The sequence below is a fragment of the Borostomias antarcticus genome (genome assembly GCF_949987555.1).
Source record: "Borostomias antarcticus genome assembly, contig: scaffold_318, whole genome shotgun sequence".
NCBI classification, from domain to species: domain Eukaryota; kingdom Metazoa; phylum Chordata; class Actinopteri; order Stomiiformes; family Stomiidae; genus Borostomias; species Borostomias antarcticus.
In genome coordinates, this window is record NW_028176832.1 from 24,527 (window position 1) to 43,698 (window position 19,172).

General features: G+C 44.3%; 2 protein-coding genes across 2 annotated transcripts; both read right to left on the reverse strand.

Annotated features, from left to right (window-relative positions):
• Positions 1-241: 241 nt before the first annotated feature.
• cox6c (cytochrome c oxidase subunit 6C) lies at positions 242-2,281 on the reverse strand. Its single transcript, XM_084462141.1, has 4 exons — positions 2,223-2,281; positions 1,467-1,581; positions 671-804; positions 242-346 (listed from the first exon to the last, which is right to left on the reverse strand). Exons 2-3 carry the CDS (start codon positions 1,569-1,571, stop codon positions 679-681), a joined length of 231 nt encoding a protein of 76 aa, XP_084318267.1. The 5' UTR covers positions 1,572-1,581; positions 2,223-2,281; the 3' UTR covers positions 242-346; positions 671-678.
• Positions 2,282-3,693: 1,412 nt separating this feature from the next.
• Positions 3,694-18,364, reverse strand: LOC311328118 (nuclear receptor coactivator 5-like). Its single transcript, XM_084462144.1, has 11 exons — positions 18,265-18,364; positions 14,283-14,553; positions 13,013-13,120; positions 8,918-8,981; positions 7,364-7,582; positions 7,001-7,119; positions 6,217-6,346; positions 5,670-5,881; positions 5,335-5,539; positions 5,106-5,194; positions 3,694-4,752 (listed from the first exon to the last, which is right to left on the reverse strand). The coding sequence occupies exons 2-11, from the start codon at positions 14,446-14,448 to the stop codon at positions 4,151-4,153; spliced, it is 1,914 nt and encodes a 637-aa protein (XP_084318270.1). The 5' UTR covers positions 14,449-14,553; positions 18,265-18,364; the 3' UTR covers positions 3,694-4,150.
• Between the last annotated feature and the right edge of the window lie 808 nt (positions 18,365-19,172).

Genomic DNA, 19,172 nt, shown 5'->3' on the forward strand with positions numbered 1-19,172 from the left:
AGAACCATTCATGTTTTCAGTATTCAAGCACAGCCACTGTTTCCATTTAGGAAATGGATCCCCACCATTACCGTTGTGTGTTGGTGAGAGTAAACATATGTTCTGCTGAATGAACAGGTGCACAATCTCCACCACCTCAATTAAAAATGAGCTTTCCATCATTACAAAAATATAGTTTTAACTGTTACATTGCATCCTGAAATAATAAGATGCACACAGTTTACTAAAAATCACACAATAGGAGCACTGAGAATAGTTTATTTATGAGAACATAACAGCAATGTTCACATGGGGACAGCGTGGAGGAGCAGGGACTTCAAACCAGGAATGCACAGAGGGACCACACCTAGGACAGAGAGGACAGTTAACATGGCGGCCGGCGGCCATGAGCAAAACAAGTTGTTTGAGATGGTACCTGCTGAAATGTCGGCCTACTCTGGAATATGTGTTGGACTCTTAAGCAGAGCAGCCTTGAGCCATTTCCTGTGATAACTACTAGTCATGTACTGGTTCTGAGTGTGATTTCACTTTTAAAGTATGCGTGCGTGTGGGCATCTTGTTTATTTATAACATCCCTGTGGATAAGGGTTAACATGTTTTTCTACTGATGCCCTGTGGAAACACCCCATTCACTGTAGCCCTCTTTCTGCCTTCGGGGGGGGGTGCTTACATGGGGGTTCATTCGCCGGTGGGCCTGACGCTCTCGAACACGCCAGCCTCCCTCATAGCGTTGAACTCCTTGGTGGCGTCGTAATTCTTGTAGAAATCAGCATATGCTTGTTTCCTGGGCTCTGTGACAGTATACTGAGGAGCAGAGAGAGACACCAGTTTTCAAACTACAATGTAGAATAAAGAGCATCTTGAAAAATGTATTGTAAATGTGTCCCATTATTATTTCTCATGATTATCTTGAATACAGTAACAAAGACATCCTCCTCCTGTCTGAAGCACATTTACCCCAGGAGGACCTTGTTGTGAGGAGAGCAGACAGAGTGGAGGATTAACAGGGGTATGGCAGCACCGAATCAGAACCAGGTGTATTTAGACAGGTAGGTTCACACACACAAGGAATGTGCTTTGTTCTTTTGGTTGCATGACAACCATAGACAAGGTGCAAAGACGTAACAGGACAGTACAACAGATAGGGCAGTACAAGATATAATAGCACACACATCAATAGGGCAAATACAATATAACATAACACTTCATTAATCCCCAGGGAGGTTACAGCAGCAGAGTGATTTACAAAAGTACTGATTACAAAAGGCTGGTTCATACTCCTGTACTACACTCCTAGTATGCTAGCTGTTGTATTATAATGGTCAGACCAGGGGTACTCAAATACAAATCTTAAAGGTCCAGAAGAGACCAAGAGAATAAACAATACCATCAAGTTCGTTGCCAACCACCATCAAAACCCACAGGGGAGAAAGATGAGTATTAAACTGCCTGGTCAGCGGCCTCACCTTGAAGGCTACAGCTGCAATGATAGAGAGGGTGAAAGCGATGGGCAAGTGAAACCTCAGACGCTTCCCCAGAAGGCCCCTCATGGCTGGCTTTGCCAGAGACATCGTCGATTAGCTGTGGATAGAGAGAAAAATTGGTGAAAACGCAGTCCCTTTTGTTGATAAATTATGATTATATGCAAACTGGCTGTCACCCTACAAGGAAGGACAGTTAACGCTTTGAGAAGCCATAACTAGCAAGCTACACAAACAAGACCTGTGTTCCCAGACGAAATGCAACAACATTATCTAGCTACACGTGTATCTATATGCTGGGATAACAGGCACCAGGCTTGTTTGTAAATTGCCTTTGCTTAGCCTGCTATGTGCTAAGCTTGGTTCATAACAGATTCACTGGCTAGCATTAGCCTGACTAGCTAGCTACCTAGCCATTAGGACCGTTGAACCATTCGCTAGAATAGCTTGATAGATATATATATAGTGTATATATAGTGTATATATATATATCTGAGCACACACGATGTCAAGCTATAGCTAGCAATCTAAATTAAAACTACTTAAAAGTTACTAGCATAAATGACTAGCTAGCTAGCACTAGCTAACCTCCATTGACAATGCTAGCTCGCTGGCGGGGACTCGTACAGTTTAAGTATTGGAAGACATACAAAATAACGGTACTCTGACACATAATAACTTTCATGTAACGCTGTAAGACAAATAAATATCGGTTTGATGGCTAACGACGTTATTACTTACGAAAATGCGCCTCGCGACCTTCACAGAAAATGGTAACACGGCTTTAACCCTTAACCCTCTGACGCGTTGATCTACTGGTCGCGTTAAGGGTCAAAACCTGAAAGTTCTATTAATACATCCATGGTCAAAACTTGAAAGGGTCAAATGAGGGCAGAAATCTTAGCACCAGTGAGGGTTCAATCAAACATAAACTCTCCCTTTGATGCACAGCGTGGGTCAAAATTGACCCGACTGAATTTTTATCACCGATGGCCAGGCAAGGTTCTAGCCTGTTCGTTGGGAACAATTTGGGGTTGTGTCTTGCCCAAGGACACTTCAACATGTGGACAGGCGCCGGGATTCAAACCGCTGACCCTATGATCATTGGAAGACCCGCTCTAACTCCTGAGATACAGCCGCCCACCCCTAGGAAAAGAGAAGCTCCAGCACACTGTCTACACATGCAAATACACTTTAATATAACGACATTTCAGTCCAACAACTTTCTTCAGGTGAACAGAATGTGAGCTCACGTGAAAAGGATAATGGTGACACCAGGCTACCAGTGGATATCAAGGGCTCTGAAACATATCTGTCCTTGGTTTGAAGGAGTTCCTCTCAAGGGACACACATATATACTAAAAGAGAATCAAATAAACAAACCACAACAGCAAACTGATTGGTGATGGTCTCTGAGGTCAGTGGGGCCCCTGTGGTGCAAGCAGAGCCTCAGTCCAGGGCCGTCTGTGTAACTCAATGCATGCATGCACATTACCCTGACCAAGGTGTAGTATTGCAAATATATTGATGTCGTGATATGGCTCATTGGTTTATTTGATTAGTTACTTTTTCTTTGGTATTACATCTGCAGATTAATTAATAACCAAAATATATTTCAGATCATTTGGAAATGTGTGGGGGAAAAAACTATTAAATTTTAACTGATTAGTACATAGGTGATCACACGCACACATGCGCGCGCGCACACACACACACACACACACACACACACACACACAAACACACAGGCCTACTGTAGTTCAAAGCTGAGGACAGGATAGAATTGGTCAAATACTAAGTATGATTGCTATTGTAAGTCATCTCTAAAATGTTAACTTCTAATGAAAAAATAGTATAGCCAGAATAGATGGCATTTGCTTTAACTGTAATGATAATGTAAAATGTGTGCTAGTTCACAACACCGTTTTTGTTTTTAATTCACTGGACTTTGTATTTTGTTCTATTAGAAATACATTAACACTTGTGTTTTATGGGACATTAAAAATGAAAAAGTAATATTATTGGGTTTTATTTCAAATGCTTATATCTCTATGGCTTCTGGCGATTCCCGTTCCATTTTATAGATTTGTCAGCACAAAATGCAATAAACCAATCCCATTTTATTACAGCTGGGTTTGACTCTTCATTCCAGCCAGCAGTTCCTCATCCACCCTCCTGGACAGTTCTGTTCAATCACCACAACATTGGGCATTCAAAAAGAAAGTTTATTTCAGGAGCACTGCAAGTATTTATTACAGTGACAAGTATAAAAGTTTTAGCTGCAGAAACACCCCAGAGTGGACTGAGACCAGGAGGAGACCAGCAGAGTGGACTGAGACCAGGAGGAGACCAGCAGAGTGGACTGAGACCAGGAGGAGACCAGCACAGGAGCCAGATCTCTGTCCTCCACCTGACCCCGCCCACCTGGGTACCCAGACCACTGAGGAACACTCACACTCAAACAGGGCCAACGATTAACCAAGATCTCTCATCACAACACAGAGAGTAAAACACAAACTTGTACATTGATTAAAGCAATGTAACAATGTGGAAACAAAAACAGTCCATCTAACAAAGCCAACTACACATCTCCACCTGGTGCTAAAAAGGACTTAAATAGTAGTTGCTGGTAGGCAGACGTGTGTGAGGGGGGCCCCCACATTAGGGGATCAGGAGTAGTAGTGGTGGGAGTACATAGGGGGGGGCTGCCCCATGCCCTGCCCCATGCCCTGCCCCATGCCCTGCCCTGGTCTGAGGGGGGGCGCGCTGCCAGGGCTCACCATGTGATTGAGGGTGGGGCTGCTCTGGATCAGTGTGTCCAGGGCTTTCTGCACGCTGGGGTTGTCGAAGTTGATGCCGGCACCTGAGGGCCTCTGTCCCCCCTGAGGGGCTGGCATGCGTCCTGGGGGGGGCCCGTACCCCTGGGGGGGGCCACCGGGGGGCCCTCCGCTTGGATGCATGGGGGGCCGAGCTCCCATAGGGGGCATGGGGGGGGGAGGGGCGACGGAGGAGGGGGGCTGCTGGCCCCCCAGGGAGGAGGAGTAGCTCTGGGCCTGAGGGGGCATGGAGGGGCTGGGGGAGGAGGACACGGCCCCCGCACCACTGTTGAACAGGCTGAGGATCTTAGCCTGCAGCTCCTGCTGGTGGGTGGGGTTGACAGGGGGGTTGGAAGGGGGGGGCAGGCTCATGTGGCCGGCGTGGGAGGAGGGAGTCATGATCTGGGCTGGGGGAGCTTCATGGTGGGGGGCTACTGAGGGTGGGTGGGCCACAGCTGAGAGGGGAAAAAGACAAGAGAGCACAGTTACTATGAGCACTGCTGTTGATCATCCTCTGGTCAAGAAGAAACATTTTATTTTTATTTTAATTAACCAAGCAATTAAGAACAAATTCTTATATACAAAAGCAGCCTGAGGAAGGGGGAAATGGGAGGCATCATTTACATCAACAATAATAAAATATTGGGCAGGTCTCCTGGTCCATCATACTAACATGTCTCTGGGTGGACTTGGCCTGAAGCTGTTGTGAAAGCAGCCCTTTGCGTACGACGCTGTTCATGCTGGATAAAGGAGGCGTGGCCTATGAACCCAGTGAGGGGGTTGCTGTGAGAGTGCAGGAGGAGTGTACCTGCGTGGGGGTCCGCCGCACGAATCAAACGCTCCCTCTTGTTCCTCAGGTAACTGATCAGACTGTCCAGCTCCTCTGGGGTCACAAACCTGCCGGGACACCGAGGGACAGAGACACTTAGAGAAGGAGACGGACAAAGAGGCCGAGACACACAGACGTACCAGAGAAAGACAAGACGGCGATGATGCTCAGAGACTGAGGGAGTCGGGCAGACCGCCCACAGACTGACCTGCTCTCGGACAGCAGAGTGATGGTGGGAAGCAGGTTGACGGGGTGACTCTCTCTGTCTGGCTCCCTGAGCAGAACGTCGTCCGCCATTTTGGCCGCCTTCCTGGCGGTCTCCTCCCGCTCCTTGTCACGGTTCTCCACCTTGTAGGACTCGTAGTTGTGGGCAACCAGCACCATGGCGTCCTCCATCGGCATGTTCCGATGCTCTGGGAGGGGGACGCACACACCACTAGTTGGTTAGGGCGAGCTAGGTCAGAGGTCAGAGTTCCTTTAGTCCTGTTAGTACCACTTGAAAGGATCCCCCCCCCCACCAACCCCTCCATCCAGCTGTCCCACCTTGTGGCGTTCCAAACAGGATGTTGACGGTGCACGAGCGGTGGACCTGGTGCTGCTGGGTGATGATGATGGCGAACGGCGTGCGGGCGCGGCCCACGTCCTCCAGGGCCTGCGTCAGGGACACCTCGGTGTTGAGGAAGATCAGGTCCACCACCATGCCCAGGTCTCTGACCTTCCTCCCCACCGTCTCCGCATACTCCCTACAGCATGGACCACGCACACGGGGACAAGGGGACACGCAGGGACACGCACACGGACACACACACACACACACACACACACACACACAGAAAGACAGACAGACACACACACACAGCAGGATATGAAATGAAAACATTCCACATGCTAGCATGCTGCTATCTAACATGCCATCTTATATTCTACAATGAATATGTTCCTGAATGAGTTGACTGGTGTGACCCAGTGTCCTGAGCCCAAGTCTTATATGGGGGAGCACCCAGAGACCCCCCCCCCCCTACCCGTTCTCCTACTGCTGGACCGTGTGGTCATGTTGTGTCCAGGGGGGGAGTGTAGAAAGTGGACATACTTCTGAGCCTTGTTGACCACGATGACGGAGCAGTCGACGGGCCGCTCGCTGTCGTAGCGTCGCTGCAGCTCCTGGTAGTACTGCCGGTACAACTCGTTACGCCTCCGCTCCTCTGCTCCTCCTCGCTCCTCTGGAACACAACGACCAGAGGGTTCTACACTGTTCTCCTCTGGAACACAACGACCAGAGGGTTCTACACTGTTCTCCTCTGGAACACAACAACCAGAGGGTTCTACACTGTTCTCCTCTGGAACACAACAACCAGAGGGTTCTACACTGTTCTCCTCTGGAACACAACGACCAGAGGGTTCTACACTGTTCTCCTCTGGAACACAACGCCCAGAGGGTTCTACACTGTTCTCCTCTGGAACACAACGCCCAGAGTTCTACACTGTTCTCCTCTGGAACACAACGACCAGAGGGTTCTACACTGTTCTCCTCTGGAACACAACGCCCAGAGGGTTCTACACTGTTCTCCTCTGGAACACAACGCCCAGAGGGTTCTACACTGTTCTCCTCTGAAACACAACGACCAGAGGGTTCTACACTGTTCTCCTCTGGAACACAACGACCAGAGGGTTCTACACTGTTCTCCTCTGCATAAAGGGGTTCCACACTGATTCAACCTGCCCCACACCAAATACACTGGTCTAGATTATCACACCAAATACACTTGTCTAGATTATCACACCAGAGACACTGGTATTCTGTTTGGTGACGAGTTGCAGCCAGAGCATAAACACAACTCTGCTCCAACACCAGCTGAGGGTTAGGGTTAACCCACCTTCTGGTTCCCTGCGTCCGTTCCAGGGGTCTCGGTACGGGTCCCTGTAAGGGTCCTCCTTCTTGCGGTAGTAATCGTCTGGGCCAGCACCGCGGTAGTACCGGTCATACCCCTCATCTCTGTAAGAACCACATGCATCAAGATGTTTCAAAAACCCGCTAAGCCCCGCAGTTCACTGGAAACCGTGATACTGGGGTCAGACAGCACACCAGAGGTTAACTGGGAACCCTGGTCTGGCGGACAGACTGGTCACTGGGAGACTGATGGACAGACCGTTCTCCATGACCTCCTGCTTCAGAACACAGTTCCATGAGACGTCCTGCTGAGAGCGCAGACTGGTCGTCCATCAGGACACACTCTCACCTGAATGAGGGATCCCGGGGGTCTCCTCTGGGGTCCTTCTCCCTGCTCTGGGAGCCACGGTAGCGCTCATAGGAGGGGCCTCGTGGTTCGTGCTCACGGGGGGGCCCCACTGGGCGAGACTCGCGGCCATCTCTGTGGTCCCGGGAATCGCGCCCGTGCATGGGAGAACGGGAACGGGGGCGTGGCTCCCGGGCTTCCCCATAACCGCCGTACGGGTTCCTAGAAGGACACACTGAACACTTAGTGAAAAGGGAAGAGCAACGGCTGGGCCACATCCAAATTGTGTTTGCCTTAATTTTGTGGAAAATCTGATGATCTCATTTATGCGCAGCGGTCGTTTTGGGTCAGTATTTGATTGGAGAGTGGGCGCACCACCCTCCTTTCATTGACTTTGTTTGTTTGGAAGTTGGAATTAGAGAGGTTGAATTACAAGGACAGGTATTTGAACCCCGGTCCGTAGGGGCAAGACTGCTGATAATTTGTTTCAGAACCGGCGGCATTACTGCCTTTGCCACAGTCTCCGTCATAATTGGGGCGCAAGACGCGAAACGCAACTGACAAGTACCATTACAATAGCAGAGCAAGGATGAGTGACCATTCCTGAGAGAAATCGCAAAGGAACACAAGTTGATTCTCATTAACCGAGCATCGAGGTGGTGCTTGTGAGTCTGTGATGGTTAACCTTATTGTTCCTATGATGGGCTATCAAGACTGACCATGCTCTTCAGAAACAAACTATTCCATGTCACAGCCGGGACGTTTCCAGAGAAACTACCCATCACACTAGAAATATGCTGCTTTTGAAGACTTTGAAGAATGTTATCGCACTTTGAGGAAGAAATGTATCGCAAGTCGGAAACCTTTGCTAGTCATGTATTGACCTGTCCTATAAACAACGCATGCGTACTTTGGATTGAATTGTCGAGTTTGTAGTTCGTTTTAGTTTTTAATTGACATTCCTCACTGCGAATCCATTAAAAATGTCAATACATAAGGAAGCACATCAAAACATCCTTTATTGCAAATGCAAAATTACCTAAAACTGCCATCGCATTTTCTTCTGTCAAGCCCACTGAACATAAAGATATTTGTGAACGCAAACAGTGACATCACCCTTTAAGGCAGGCCATTTTAAAAACGCAAGTTGGTTTTGGTTGCCTCAGTCTTTCTACGCGATATTTCTCGATCTTTCATTCGATATTGTTTGTCAGTCACCTAGTCTCCCCCGTCGCAAAAAGCCTTTAACGAGACGAACAACTGTATCTACCGAGACCAAAGGTCTTTTTGATGCAGACTGGAAATCAAAGAACACAAAGTGGAGAAAAAAAACTGTGAAACAAAGATCTTTGCGAGACAAAGACACTTGGTTCGCATACAGATTGTACTTCTGGTTTTATTTCAACAAAATATTAGGAAAAAGTAGCTAAATGTTTATCTGCCGACATGACCCGACCATGAAAAGCCCTGGTGGAAATGACTGTTGGGAAAAGACCTTTTTAGCAGAGAGCAGCTGAGACGTTGGTAGATCTTCACACCCACTTAGCGTTACTTTACCTGCGTGGAGGGCTCGGCCGGGATTGAGGTTTATTCTGTCGTCGCTCCGCTGCCATATTTACATCTGAAAATAAACCAACCCAAACGTTGAACATAACACTTACATTTACTCAATCAGCGAATGGTTGTTTTTTGAAGTGACATGAACAGTAACACCGCGCACTCTTCCATGATCCATGAAAACTGAGCTCCAGAGAAGAATCCAAATAGAAAATTGTGAGATTCATTAATGTCGCAGGATGTCAATTTCTCGGCAGCGCGGTGTTCTTTAGAAAATTTAATTTTGTTCGATTACAAAGGACAGAAGTGAAGGGAAGCTTCAACCTTGAACATCAAGGCAAGATTAATGGTCTCTTCTGCAATGAAACAAACTGGGTGAGTACATTAAAGCCCCATTTCAGTGCCTATAGCTACTGTAACCACACCTGCAATTACTTATAGTCTAAGGAAAGGTTTGTAAATGTTTTTTAATTCAGTAATTACAAAGTCTTAACTGTCTCCCACCCGATGAACTCAGGTGTGGGAAGGTATTAATTTCCCCTCACATGGGGGCACTCACCACAGATCATTTGTTCCATTGCCAAATACGGTTTGATTTGCAGTAAAACTACATGGACAGAAGAACGAGGCGTGTTCCAATACTGCGCAATGAATCCTGGTGAATATGAAAGTGTGTGTTCCAATACTGCGCAATGAATCCTGGTGAATATAAAAGTGTGTCCTGAGCTGAAACATTGACAGTACACGACGGAGATGGACTCAAAATGACCTTGACTCTAAGGATCAATTTCTAGCATTTTCATGTCAAGGTAAACACCATGTGCAAAATATGAAACAATAATTCATGAATGTATGTTTTGATTGTAGCCCTAAAAGGTGAAAGTTGTACAGTAACATTTCCTGAGGGCTGATGCACACTGATCAATGTCAGTCAATGACAATGACCGCAATGGAATCTGAAGTGTGTTCCGCTTTGGGTCATGTCAAACGTTTATATGCAGAGCAAGACAAGAAAACAGTGATACATGCCTATAACTCTGTAAAAATAATGTTATGCTTTTTGTCTAGCCTTGATATTTGCTTTACAGTGCAATTATAGTTTGATTTGATCTTGTAATGGTTAGGTCCTTAAAGTTCAGATAGCTTTTCCTGCCAAGTGATTTGCTGAGGTGAATTGCATTTAAAGGGACAGTGTCAGCCAATATGTAATTTAGGAGAAGTACCTGGCGGCGGGTACCGCCCGTGGTAAGAAGCCCTTATAGGCAAATATGCAAATCTTAACAACACTATAGCTTAGAAGTGAACCTGTCGTCCACCACCCATGATGCACACTTGTCAGTATGTAGAGGTTGAATGTGTAAGTAGAGTGGGCTTTTCTAGTTTAGATTTATAGAACCGGCGTATAGGCCCATTATATTTGTCTGGTCTGAAATGTAAGCATTTATTTGAAAGTAGTGAAAAAAGAATATGATGGGCCTTATATGGGCCAGCTCTATAAATCTAAACTAGAAACGCCCACTCCACTTACACATTCAACAACTGCAGGCTACATGCTGATGACATGCATCGTGGATGGGGGAAGACAGGTTCACTGTGCACTTGTTTTACACACAACAAAAACTTCCAAATAATTTAAATTTCAAGATCTTCACTCAAAACTCAATGTCACGATTTGAGCTAATCCTTTAGTACAGTTTATTGCAATACGGGAACAAGATTCCTACAATGAAGTTCTTGTCTCAGACACTGAAGAGGGGTGCCCTTCTATTGATCTGGTAATCTAAATCTGTTGCTAAAATGTTTAAGTATACAGCAGTCTTTCCCCTGACATACATTCAGGCCAAATGACGCCAATAGCCTACAAACGTAAATTGTTCTCAAAGGCAGATGGCAGCAGCATTAGCCTTAGTGGGTGCCGCTCTGCTTAAGCAAACTAGGGGTTTCACTTTTCGGTTCAAAATTGATCAAGATCAGCGGTTGATTTTGATCGAAATCAAAAGCAGGATGGCGAGTCTCCCAGTATTATTTTTTCTCCCTGCCCCTGCCTCCCTCACATTATCATGCGATGCGGATAAAACAAAACTACTTGCCCATCTCTCCCAAGAGGTAGCTATGTTTACGTTTGAGCCAAGCTAGTTGAGAAAGATAACCTAAAGTTTTCATTTGAATGATAGCCAAGCTATCACTGGTTGTATTCAATCAGACAAAAGGTTCTTATATATTGGAAACACTGGATGGTTTATGTGAAGTACTGTACTGGTGCATGCATGGAGAATTGAGATAATAGGCTGCTGGAGGGAGGGTTCATCCGCGGACGACCAAGAGAACGTTATCCTACGTAAGGTAGACCATACATGTAGCCTAGCTGCTGGGACTGAAATTGGGAACAAAGCAAAACACAGCCCGCTAACGTTAGCTAGTGAGCTAGTAGCTAGTAAGTCTACATCCTAGACTATGCTAGCTATATCAGCAGCATTCCAATCCGAAGTGTGTAAACTCCTCCTTCAAAGGGCCGTTTGTAACGGTCATTTTCGAAGTGAACAAGTGATGGTCACTTTGCTCCCTATGCTCCGACAATTCTTGCGAAGTCAAACCAGTTTCCGGTCAATAATTTATCAACAAAGATAGTGGACGTTGAGGCAACAGTAATTTGGCTACTTACCTTAAAAATTGGCAGACACTGTAGCTAAATCTGTTAGTTTTAATCTGTAATTTATTTACTCAGTTCTGAGAATCACAATGTAGCTCGCTAACTAGCATTAGCTCAAGTTGCCCCACTTGCTGACTAGCGATGAGACAGAATCCCGGCTGATAACCCCTCCGTCGCTGGAGAGGAATAAGTCGGCTGGGATCCTGCCCCTCATCACTAACCAACAATGAAAGTCAGTGGACAGTACCAGCCTGGTATGTCTGAATACGGCTGATTCCCGAAAAATAATCCCTCCACAACACATGCTTCTCACCCTCCCAACCCCAATAACTATAAGAAGCAGCAGCACAAGTTTAGATAGGGTTAACCAGCTTGTGACAGGATTGACACATGCGACAGCCCTGAAAAATGTAAGAATTAAGGGGGAAAAAACTATGCACTTAAGAGTGGCCATAGAGATGAGCCCTGCAATTTGGAATACAGCATAGATCACTTATAGCTAGCATTAGCTAGCTGTTTTGCTTCGTTACCGATTTCAGTCCCAGCAACTAGACTAAGTTTAGTCAGGTCCTTGTTAGCTTACGTTAGCTGTGTTTTAGATAATTTCATACATGATACACTAATGGTATAATTCAAAAGGTAGCTTTTAGCTAAATATTAGCTTGCCTAGCCAAAGTTACTTTGGTTACTTTCAGTTGACTACAGCTGAAGGTCACTGAAAAATGAATTTTCTTTCAACCTGGACCTTTGTTGAAAGGTATACATTTCTTTACAAATCAAGACAGCCTCAACAGCAGTGGCATAAACGTCAGTGCAATTAAAAAAATAATAATCAAAAATCGAATTGAATCGTGACCTTAAGATCTAAAATTGAATCGAACTGTGGATTTGAGAATCGTGACACCCCTAATGGAAACACTAGTATAGTAACTAGTGTAGTAACCAAGGGTTCTAGAGATTCCTTTAGTCATGCAGTAGCAAGGACCTCACAGTACAATACATATCACGATACGTTGTGATATGATACAATACAATACATATCACGATACGTTGCTCTACTCCACAGAAAATGTAAAGATAGAGCTGAAAATACAACTCCATCCTCCGCTCCCTGGAGGTGGTCCTGAGGGCGGAGGAAATTTAAAGACTTTCTGAATTTGTTTAAAACAATGTATCAATGATTTAACTTTATCCTTCATTTTGTATACCTATATCTATTCCATGTCTTGTTCTATATACTTTCCTTGTGCTAAAATATAATTTATGATTTTTTTTCTTTTTTTTTTGTATTGATACGAGGGGCTGGAAAATTTATAAAGTATTGTGGGAAAAAATATTGTGATACTCAGCTGTATCAATTTTAATACACAGCCCTCTCTCCCAAACAGAAATGCCACTCGAGACTATACAGCTGGGTAGTCACATCTATTGCAGTTAAACCTTACCTATTTTATAACCTTTATACATTCGACCCTTATGTCCCGCCTTTGCAGCCTCTGCATCCTCAACTCGCTCAAACTGCACAAATCCGTACCCACGGAAGATGGACAGTGCTGAAAGAGGAACATTTTAGGGAGGGTTGGACCTCATGTCAACAAACAACTTCCAGACTGGATTTAGAATGTTTGATAACACCGGGCATCAGGTTACTCTCATATTTTGAGACAGTAAAATATTTTTTTAAAGGGGAAGTGTGCCATTTTGGACTTTTAGCTCTCTTTGTGGTCTGTCTACCATGAACCTGAAACAGAGACCATAATTTCAGATCGTTCCAGTATTGAGATACAGTAGCTGCAGTTTTTATGCAGGCTCTCACTGGGCTACTATGGAGGACAATGGGGAATACGTAAAGGTTTTTCAATGCAATGATGAATGTGCTTTTCTGAGACGGGAAGCACAGGTTCCAAATCCAAATATTTGTAGGTGTTTGGCATGACTTGGACATAATCCTCAGTGGGAACAGTGAAAACAAGCGCCAGGGGAATGCTTATGTCCAAGCCATGCCAAACATGTAAAAACATTTGGATTACGATACATTTCACACGAAAGAATACTATGACTAGTAAGATTACACCGTGCTTCCAGTCTCGGAAAACCACGTTCGTAGTTTTTCCAACACACTCACGTATGTCCCATTGACTTCCATTGTGGCCCAGTGAGAGCCTGCATACAAACTGCAGCTAGCTCAATACTGGAACCATCAGTGAAATGATGGTCTCTATGTTTCAGGTTCATGGCAGACAACACAAAACAGATCTAAATATCAAAAATAGCACACTACCCCTTTAATCGCAATTGTGAGCAACAGCTAATTTGTCATAGCTACATATCACTAATATATTGTATAAGAATGGGCTAATTACAGCATTTATTATGCTGCTTACTTGGCCAAGAAGATATAGCCGAGGCCTACTCTGATTAATCTTTGGCTGGGTTGCATGGGTGAGAAGGCTATGATATTTAAAGACACGAACACTCAAGTGATCCAAGGAAACATCACTAATGAATTGTCTCTATAATAGTAGAGTATCGAGAGTTACATTTGTCAAATCAAAAGTATAAGAGTAACTTGCTGTAGCCTCAATGTTACCAAAGGCTTCATACAATCACATCTGACTTAACAGGCTTTAAAAATCCAAAACCATGATGATGCAAACATTGAGTGAGAAGTGAAAAATCGCTTCCTCCCTAATGGATACCGCGTTGATTACTGACCATGTATCTTCCCGTAAGGACTGAACATGTCTTCAAGGTCCTTCCGCTCCATGTGAGTGGTCGGCAAATTCCCCACAAAAATCCTCCTCTCCAATTCTCTGGGGTCGTTACTGCTGGTGGTTGAGCGGGGACCAGGAGATCCGCTCTGGCTTCGTCTGTGTGACATGGCTACAGCCTAATCTTACTAGTTCCTCTAGGTGCAAATGTTTGGTGTAAATTCGATTGCACTTTTCTAAGTTTGTGTGCGTCTTGATATCTCTTATCCCAGGTCCTACAAATGTCAGTGGGTGACAGAAAAAGACAGGAGAAATCCCATGGGTGAAAACTTTCAGCAGGATAAAGATGTTACCAAATAGTTACGCTAGATTCTGTACAGAAGAGAAAACGTTCAGAATCAAATTTCTTCAAAACGCAACAGAAAATGTGACGCGTGTATTTTTGATGCACTCAGAAGAATCAATTAATGATCTCATGCTCTTGTGATGAAAAGGCTTTTCCATCTGAAACAACCTGTTGGGTTTGATGATCCTGGAAGATTTAAAACATCCGAGAATGGGGAAGAGAAGAAGTCGGTCCATTAATAAAACAAATAAAATAAATATAGGATTTTTTTTTTATTTTAATTACGCACAGGGTTTATAAGTAGCTATAAATAATCAACTTATTTTGGTGCAAAGATACAAGATTGTCCTCCATATTATCATAGACGTCCTGGCCTATAAAATGTGGATAAATGATGTACCAACTGTGTGAAAAATAGCCACAAGTGATTTGAGGGCAGGACAGTCTCTGATAATGACCAGTGCATGGCAGATCAGCTTCAAAATAGGGGACTATACACAATTGAGGGAGACACAGACATTCACTACATTTTCACCAGAAGTGGCTGTGATAAAAGGCCAAGGAGCTCCTGCCTGTGTCCCCCAATCAATCTAAATGCAAATATTGTCATTAAAGTCTTCTAATGACAAAGTTAATTAAGTTTTTCTGAAGGTAAGAAGAGTTCTGAGTTCTCAGTTCTGTTCACTCAAATAACAGGACATTTGGCTGACTTAAAATCAGTGGTAAAATGTGCACAATTGTTTTCATCGACTTTAGATCATTTGAAAATTAGGGTAGGCTAATAGATTAAATTAACATTTTAAATTTCAACCTGAGAAAGGAAAACACATCCAGATTTATGCAATAATCATCAAATAGTTATATCACATCATATCAATCATATCTAAATGCATTGTAACTCAGCAATCGTAAGAGTTTTCCAGAGGTCAACGTCAAAATCATCATCAAATGCGTCACCTGAATTCGGTTGTCCCCCATTTTGCTCAGGGGAGAAAATCAACCAACTTCGACATCAGCTGCTGATGTCAAATTAAGATGGCTACTCTGTGCATCAACAATAAAAGCTGTAATAAGACCATTTATTAGCGCTTGTCTTATTTGTGTCTCATTATCTCAGTCATAGACAGTACTGCCCAACTTCTATCAGTGGACAAGGTTGCTACAGCGTTCGTATGTGCAAAATGGTATCGCTAAAAATGGTTAACTTGTCTAGAACTACAAAGATAGGGCAAAAGGTTTTTTTGTGTGTTTTTTCGCCTTTTGTTTCTGGAATGCATTTAACTGGGATGTGACATCATCAGGGGCGCCGAATCCCAACCTCCGATACAACATTACGCTGCGTTCCTTTTATATCGGAAATTATACCGGAGATTCCAGAGTGCGACGTTAAAATCGTCATCAAATACGTCACCTGAACTCACGTTTCCGGCATATTACTTGGTGTAAAAAAATTGTCAATCAAGACGGCTACTCCACGCATTAACAATAAGTGAAAGCTGCAATAAGACAGTTGATTAGCGTTTATGTCTTATTTGTGCCTATAAGCCGTACACACAGTGCTGTCTAAATTCTATCAGTGGGCAATGTTGCTATGGTGTTCAAATGCGCAAAATAGCATTATTCGTTGTTATCAACTGGTATTGCTAACTTGGTTAGAACTACAAAGATGGGGCAAAAGGCGTTTTTCATCTTTTGTTTCTGGAACCCATTCAACTGGGATATTGCTGCATTCAAGTGCACCTTGGAAGTTCGTACTTACCAGTTGTGAAGTCGTAATTACGACATACATGCATTCAAGTGCTCTTGGTCGGAGAGTGCGAGAAAACATCAACAAACATGGACACCAGAACGAAGGCTGTTTTTTATGACTGATCACCAAAAGCAAGTAAGCGAGTGAGAATGAGTGCTTCAATAGGAAAAAGTTTTCTTGCTTGCTACAGTTAATAGCTGAATACACGAAAGTGTGCAAATGATAGATACTATAAACAGAATAACAAAATATCATTTTATGCCATTTTATATCAATAAGATGACACGGTTTCCATATTTTTCCGGTTTCGTTTGTTTAAACGCCCTGGCGATAGAACACATTGGCCCAGTCCCAATGTCCACCCTTGCAGACTCACAGACTTAAGAGGCGAGCTCCTGCGAAGTCCGCTGGACTTGCTTATCTGCACAAGTAGCCTTATCTTTATTTTGGTTTAAATATTTTTACGTATAGGTTATCAATCAATTGTATAATTGGATTTGTTTGAAAATATGTAGGTTATAAATTACATCAATTTATGTTGCCCTAAATCATATGATTCCCCAGTTAAAAGCTGCATGACATTAATCATCCATCTTGGTGCAGTGTTCTTTGAATTGAGATTCCCAACATGAATATGGAAAAAGTTGTGAGGTGCAGAAATGTGTGTTGTCATTCTTGAGTAAATACTTTAGATTCATCACAAACAATTGAAGAATCACAGGCAGTAATGTAGGATATTGTAGTTCGCTTATGACCACAACAGGAAATGATTTCAACAAGTTGAACAGAAGTGTTGAGGGTAACAGAGAGGGTTGTGATAATGTAAAGGTGATTTGACTCAGCCCAAAATTAATAGACATGTAGCCTAGGTCTACAAAACATCACGTAAAATTGAAAAGTAAAATAAAAAGACCCACACCCACAATAGTAAGAGATATGTTTTGAAGTCAACGTTCTTTGTAGCATCCAAGTTGTTCCCATATTACGACTTAAAAGCACATGAACACACCGAAGTCGGAAGAACGACTTCACAAGGAGCTTCCGAGGAGCAGGTGAATGCAGCATGTATCGCTTCTAGCCCGGGTCTATTAGCCTAGGACCTATCTGAACCCTAACCCTATTAGCCTAGGACCTATTTGAACCCTAACCCTAACCCCTAGACGACCCTAACCCCTAACCCCTAGACCCTAACCCCTAGACGTCATCCCAGGCGCCAAAGCTCCGATACAAAAGGACCGCCGCATTATTCAACACACCTAACTAGTGCTAGCATGCATTAGCTAGCAAGCTAGCTAGCAACATGCTGTAATATTCTCCATAATCGCCACATAGCAAAACATTAGCTTTTCCTCCAACAAGTAGTAACTAGCATTAGCACTAGCATTAGCACTAGCCAGCTGGCTGTAGAGCACATTGACTTCATAAACGAGACAAAAATTAGCCAATGGGAAAACACTGAAAAAAGTAACGTTCGGCTGGTTAACTAACACTTGCCCATGATTAGCCTTATTCCTTAGATTATACTAACCCTAACCCTAACCCTTAGATTATACTAACCCTAACCCTAACCCTAACCCTCACCAGCGAACAAACTAGCTGGATAATTTAGTATGAATCATTCGTAAGGGATAGCTAGCCGGATTAGCTAGCTGGTGCTAGCAGGATTAGCTAGTAGAGCTAGCAGGATTAGCTAGTAGAGCTAGCAGGATTAGCTAGTAGAGCTAGCAGGATTAGCTAGCTAGTGCTAGCAGGATTAGCTAGTAGAGCTAGCAGCTCAAGGCCAAGGTTTTTTGCAGAGCTTCTGAGCTCGCCGACAAAATCAAATCGATTTTCCTAATCTTATCTAGCAGTATATATGTATGTTTAAATCTTATCTACGTGATTCCCTACCTTCAACATGTAGATTTTCGTGAATTATAATGGTGCCTTTTCTCCGGTTTTGTGTCCTGAGGATCACGGGTTTCCACTTGGTTTCTCGCCTTCATACAATGGTGGCCGTCAGTACCCGATCGGTTCCAAAAGCATCTGCGCATGCGCGTCTGGTCCGTCATGTACGGCAACATGACTTGGACAAACCTGATACACGATCCGTTTTATTTTTATTATTATTATTTTATTCTGCAGAACCTTAGGCCTATTGTGAATGACTTCCTGGACCCACTGCAGTTCGCGTACCAGCGTACCAGCGTTGACAATGCCATCATCTACCTGTACTTGCTCCACAGAGCTTATTCACACCTGGAGGGTCCAGGAAGCACAGATTCATGTTCTTTGACTTTTCCAGTGCATTCAATACCATCCTGCCTCTCTGGCTAGAAGAAAAGCTCCCAGCCATGCAGGTAGACCATGACATGGTGTCGTGGATCACAGACTACCTCACCAGCAGGCCACCGTGTGTCTGACTGCAGGGCTGTCTGTCTGAGGTGGTGATTAGCAACACAAGTGCCCCCCAAGGAACCGTCCTGTCGCCTTTCCGGTTCACCCAAACCACTGACTTCAGCCACAACTCTGGAGCGTGCCACCTCCAGAGGTTCTCAGGTGACCGTTCTATCGTGAGCTGCATCAGGGCAGATGAGGAGGAGGAGGAGCCTACAGGGATGTGGTCAGTAGATTTGTCAGATGGTTTGAGGAGAACCAGCGCCAGCTTAACATCAGCAAAACCAAGGAGCTGGTGGTGGACTTCAGAAAGACCCCCAAGCCCTATTACCATCCAGGGAGAGGAAATTGAGATGGTGGACTCATACAAGTTCCTGGGAGTGCACCAGAACAACAAACTGGACTGGATGGACAACACTGAG

Coding starts and splice junctions, on each gene's coding strand:
- cox6c (XM_084462141.1), bottom strand. CDS start 1,571: ATGTCTCTGGCAAAGCCAGCCATGAGGGGCCTTCTGGGGAAGCGTCTG. Junction 805..1,466: donor TTGCAGCTGTAGCCTTCAAG/GTGAGGCCGCTG, acceptor TCTGCTCCTCAG/TATACTGTCACAGAGCCCAG.
- LOC311328118 (XM_084462144.1), bottom strand. CDS start 14,448: ATGTCACACAGACGAAGCCAGAGCGGATCTCCTGGTCCCCGCTCAACC. Junction 7,583..8,917: donor CGGCCGAGCCCTCCACGCAG/GTAAAGTAACGC, acceptor GTGTCCTTCTAG/GAACCCGTACGGCGGTTATG. Junction 4,753..5,105: donor TGCGGCGGACCCCCACGCAG/GTACACTCCTCC, acceptor TTCCCCTCTCAG/CTGTGGCCCACCCACCCTCA.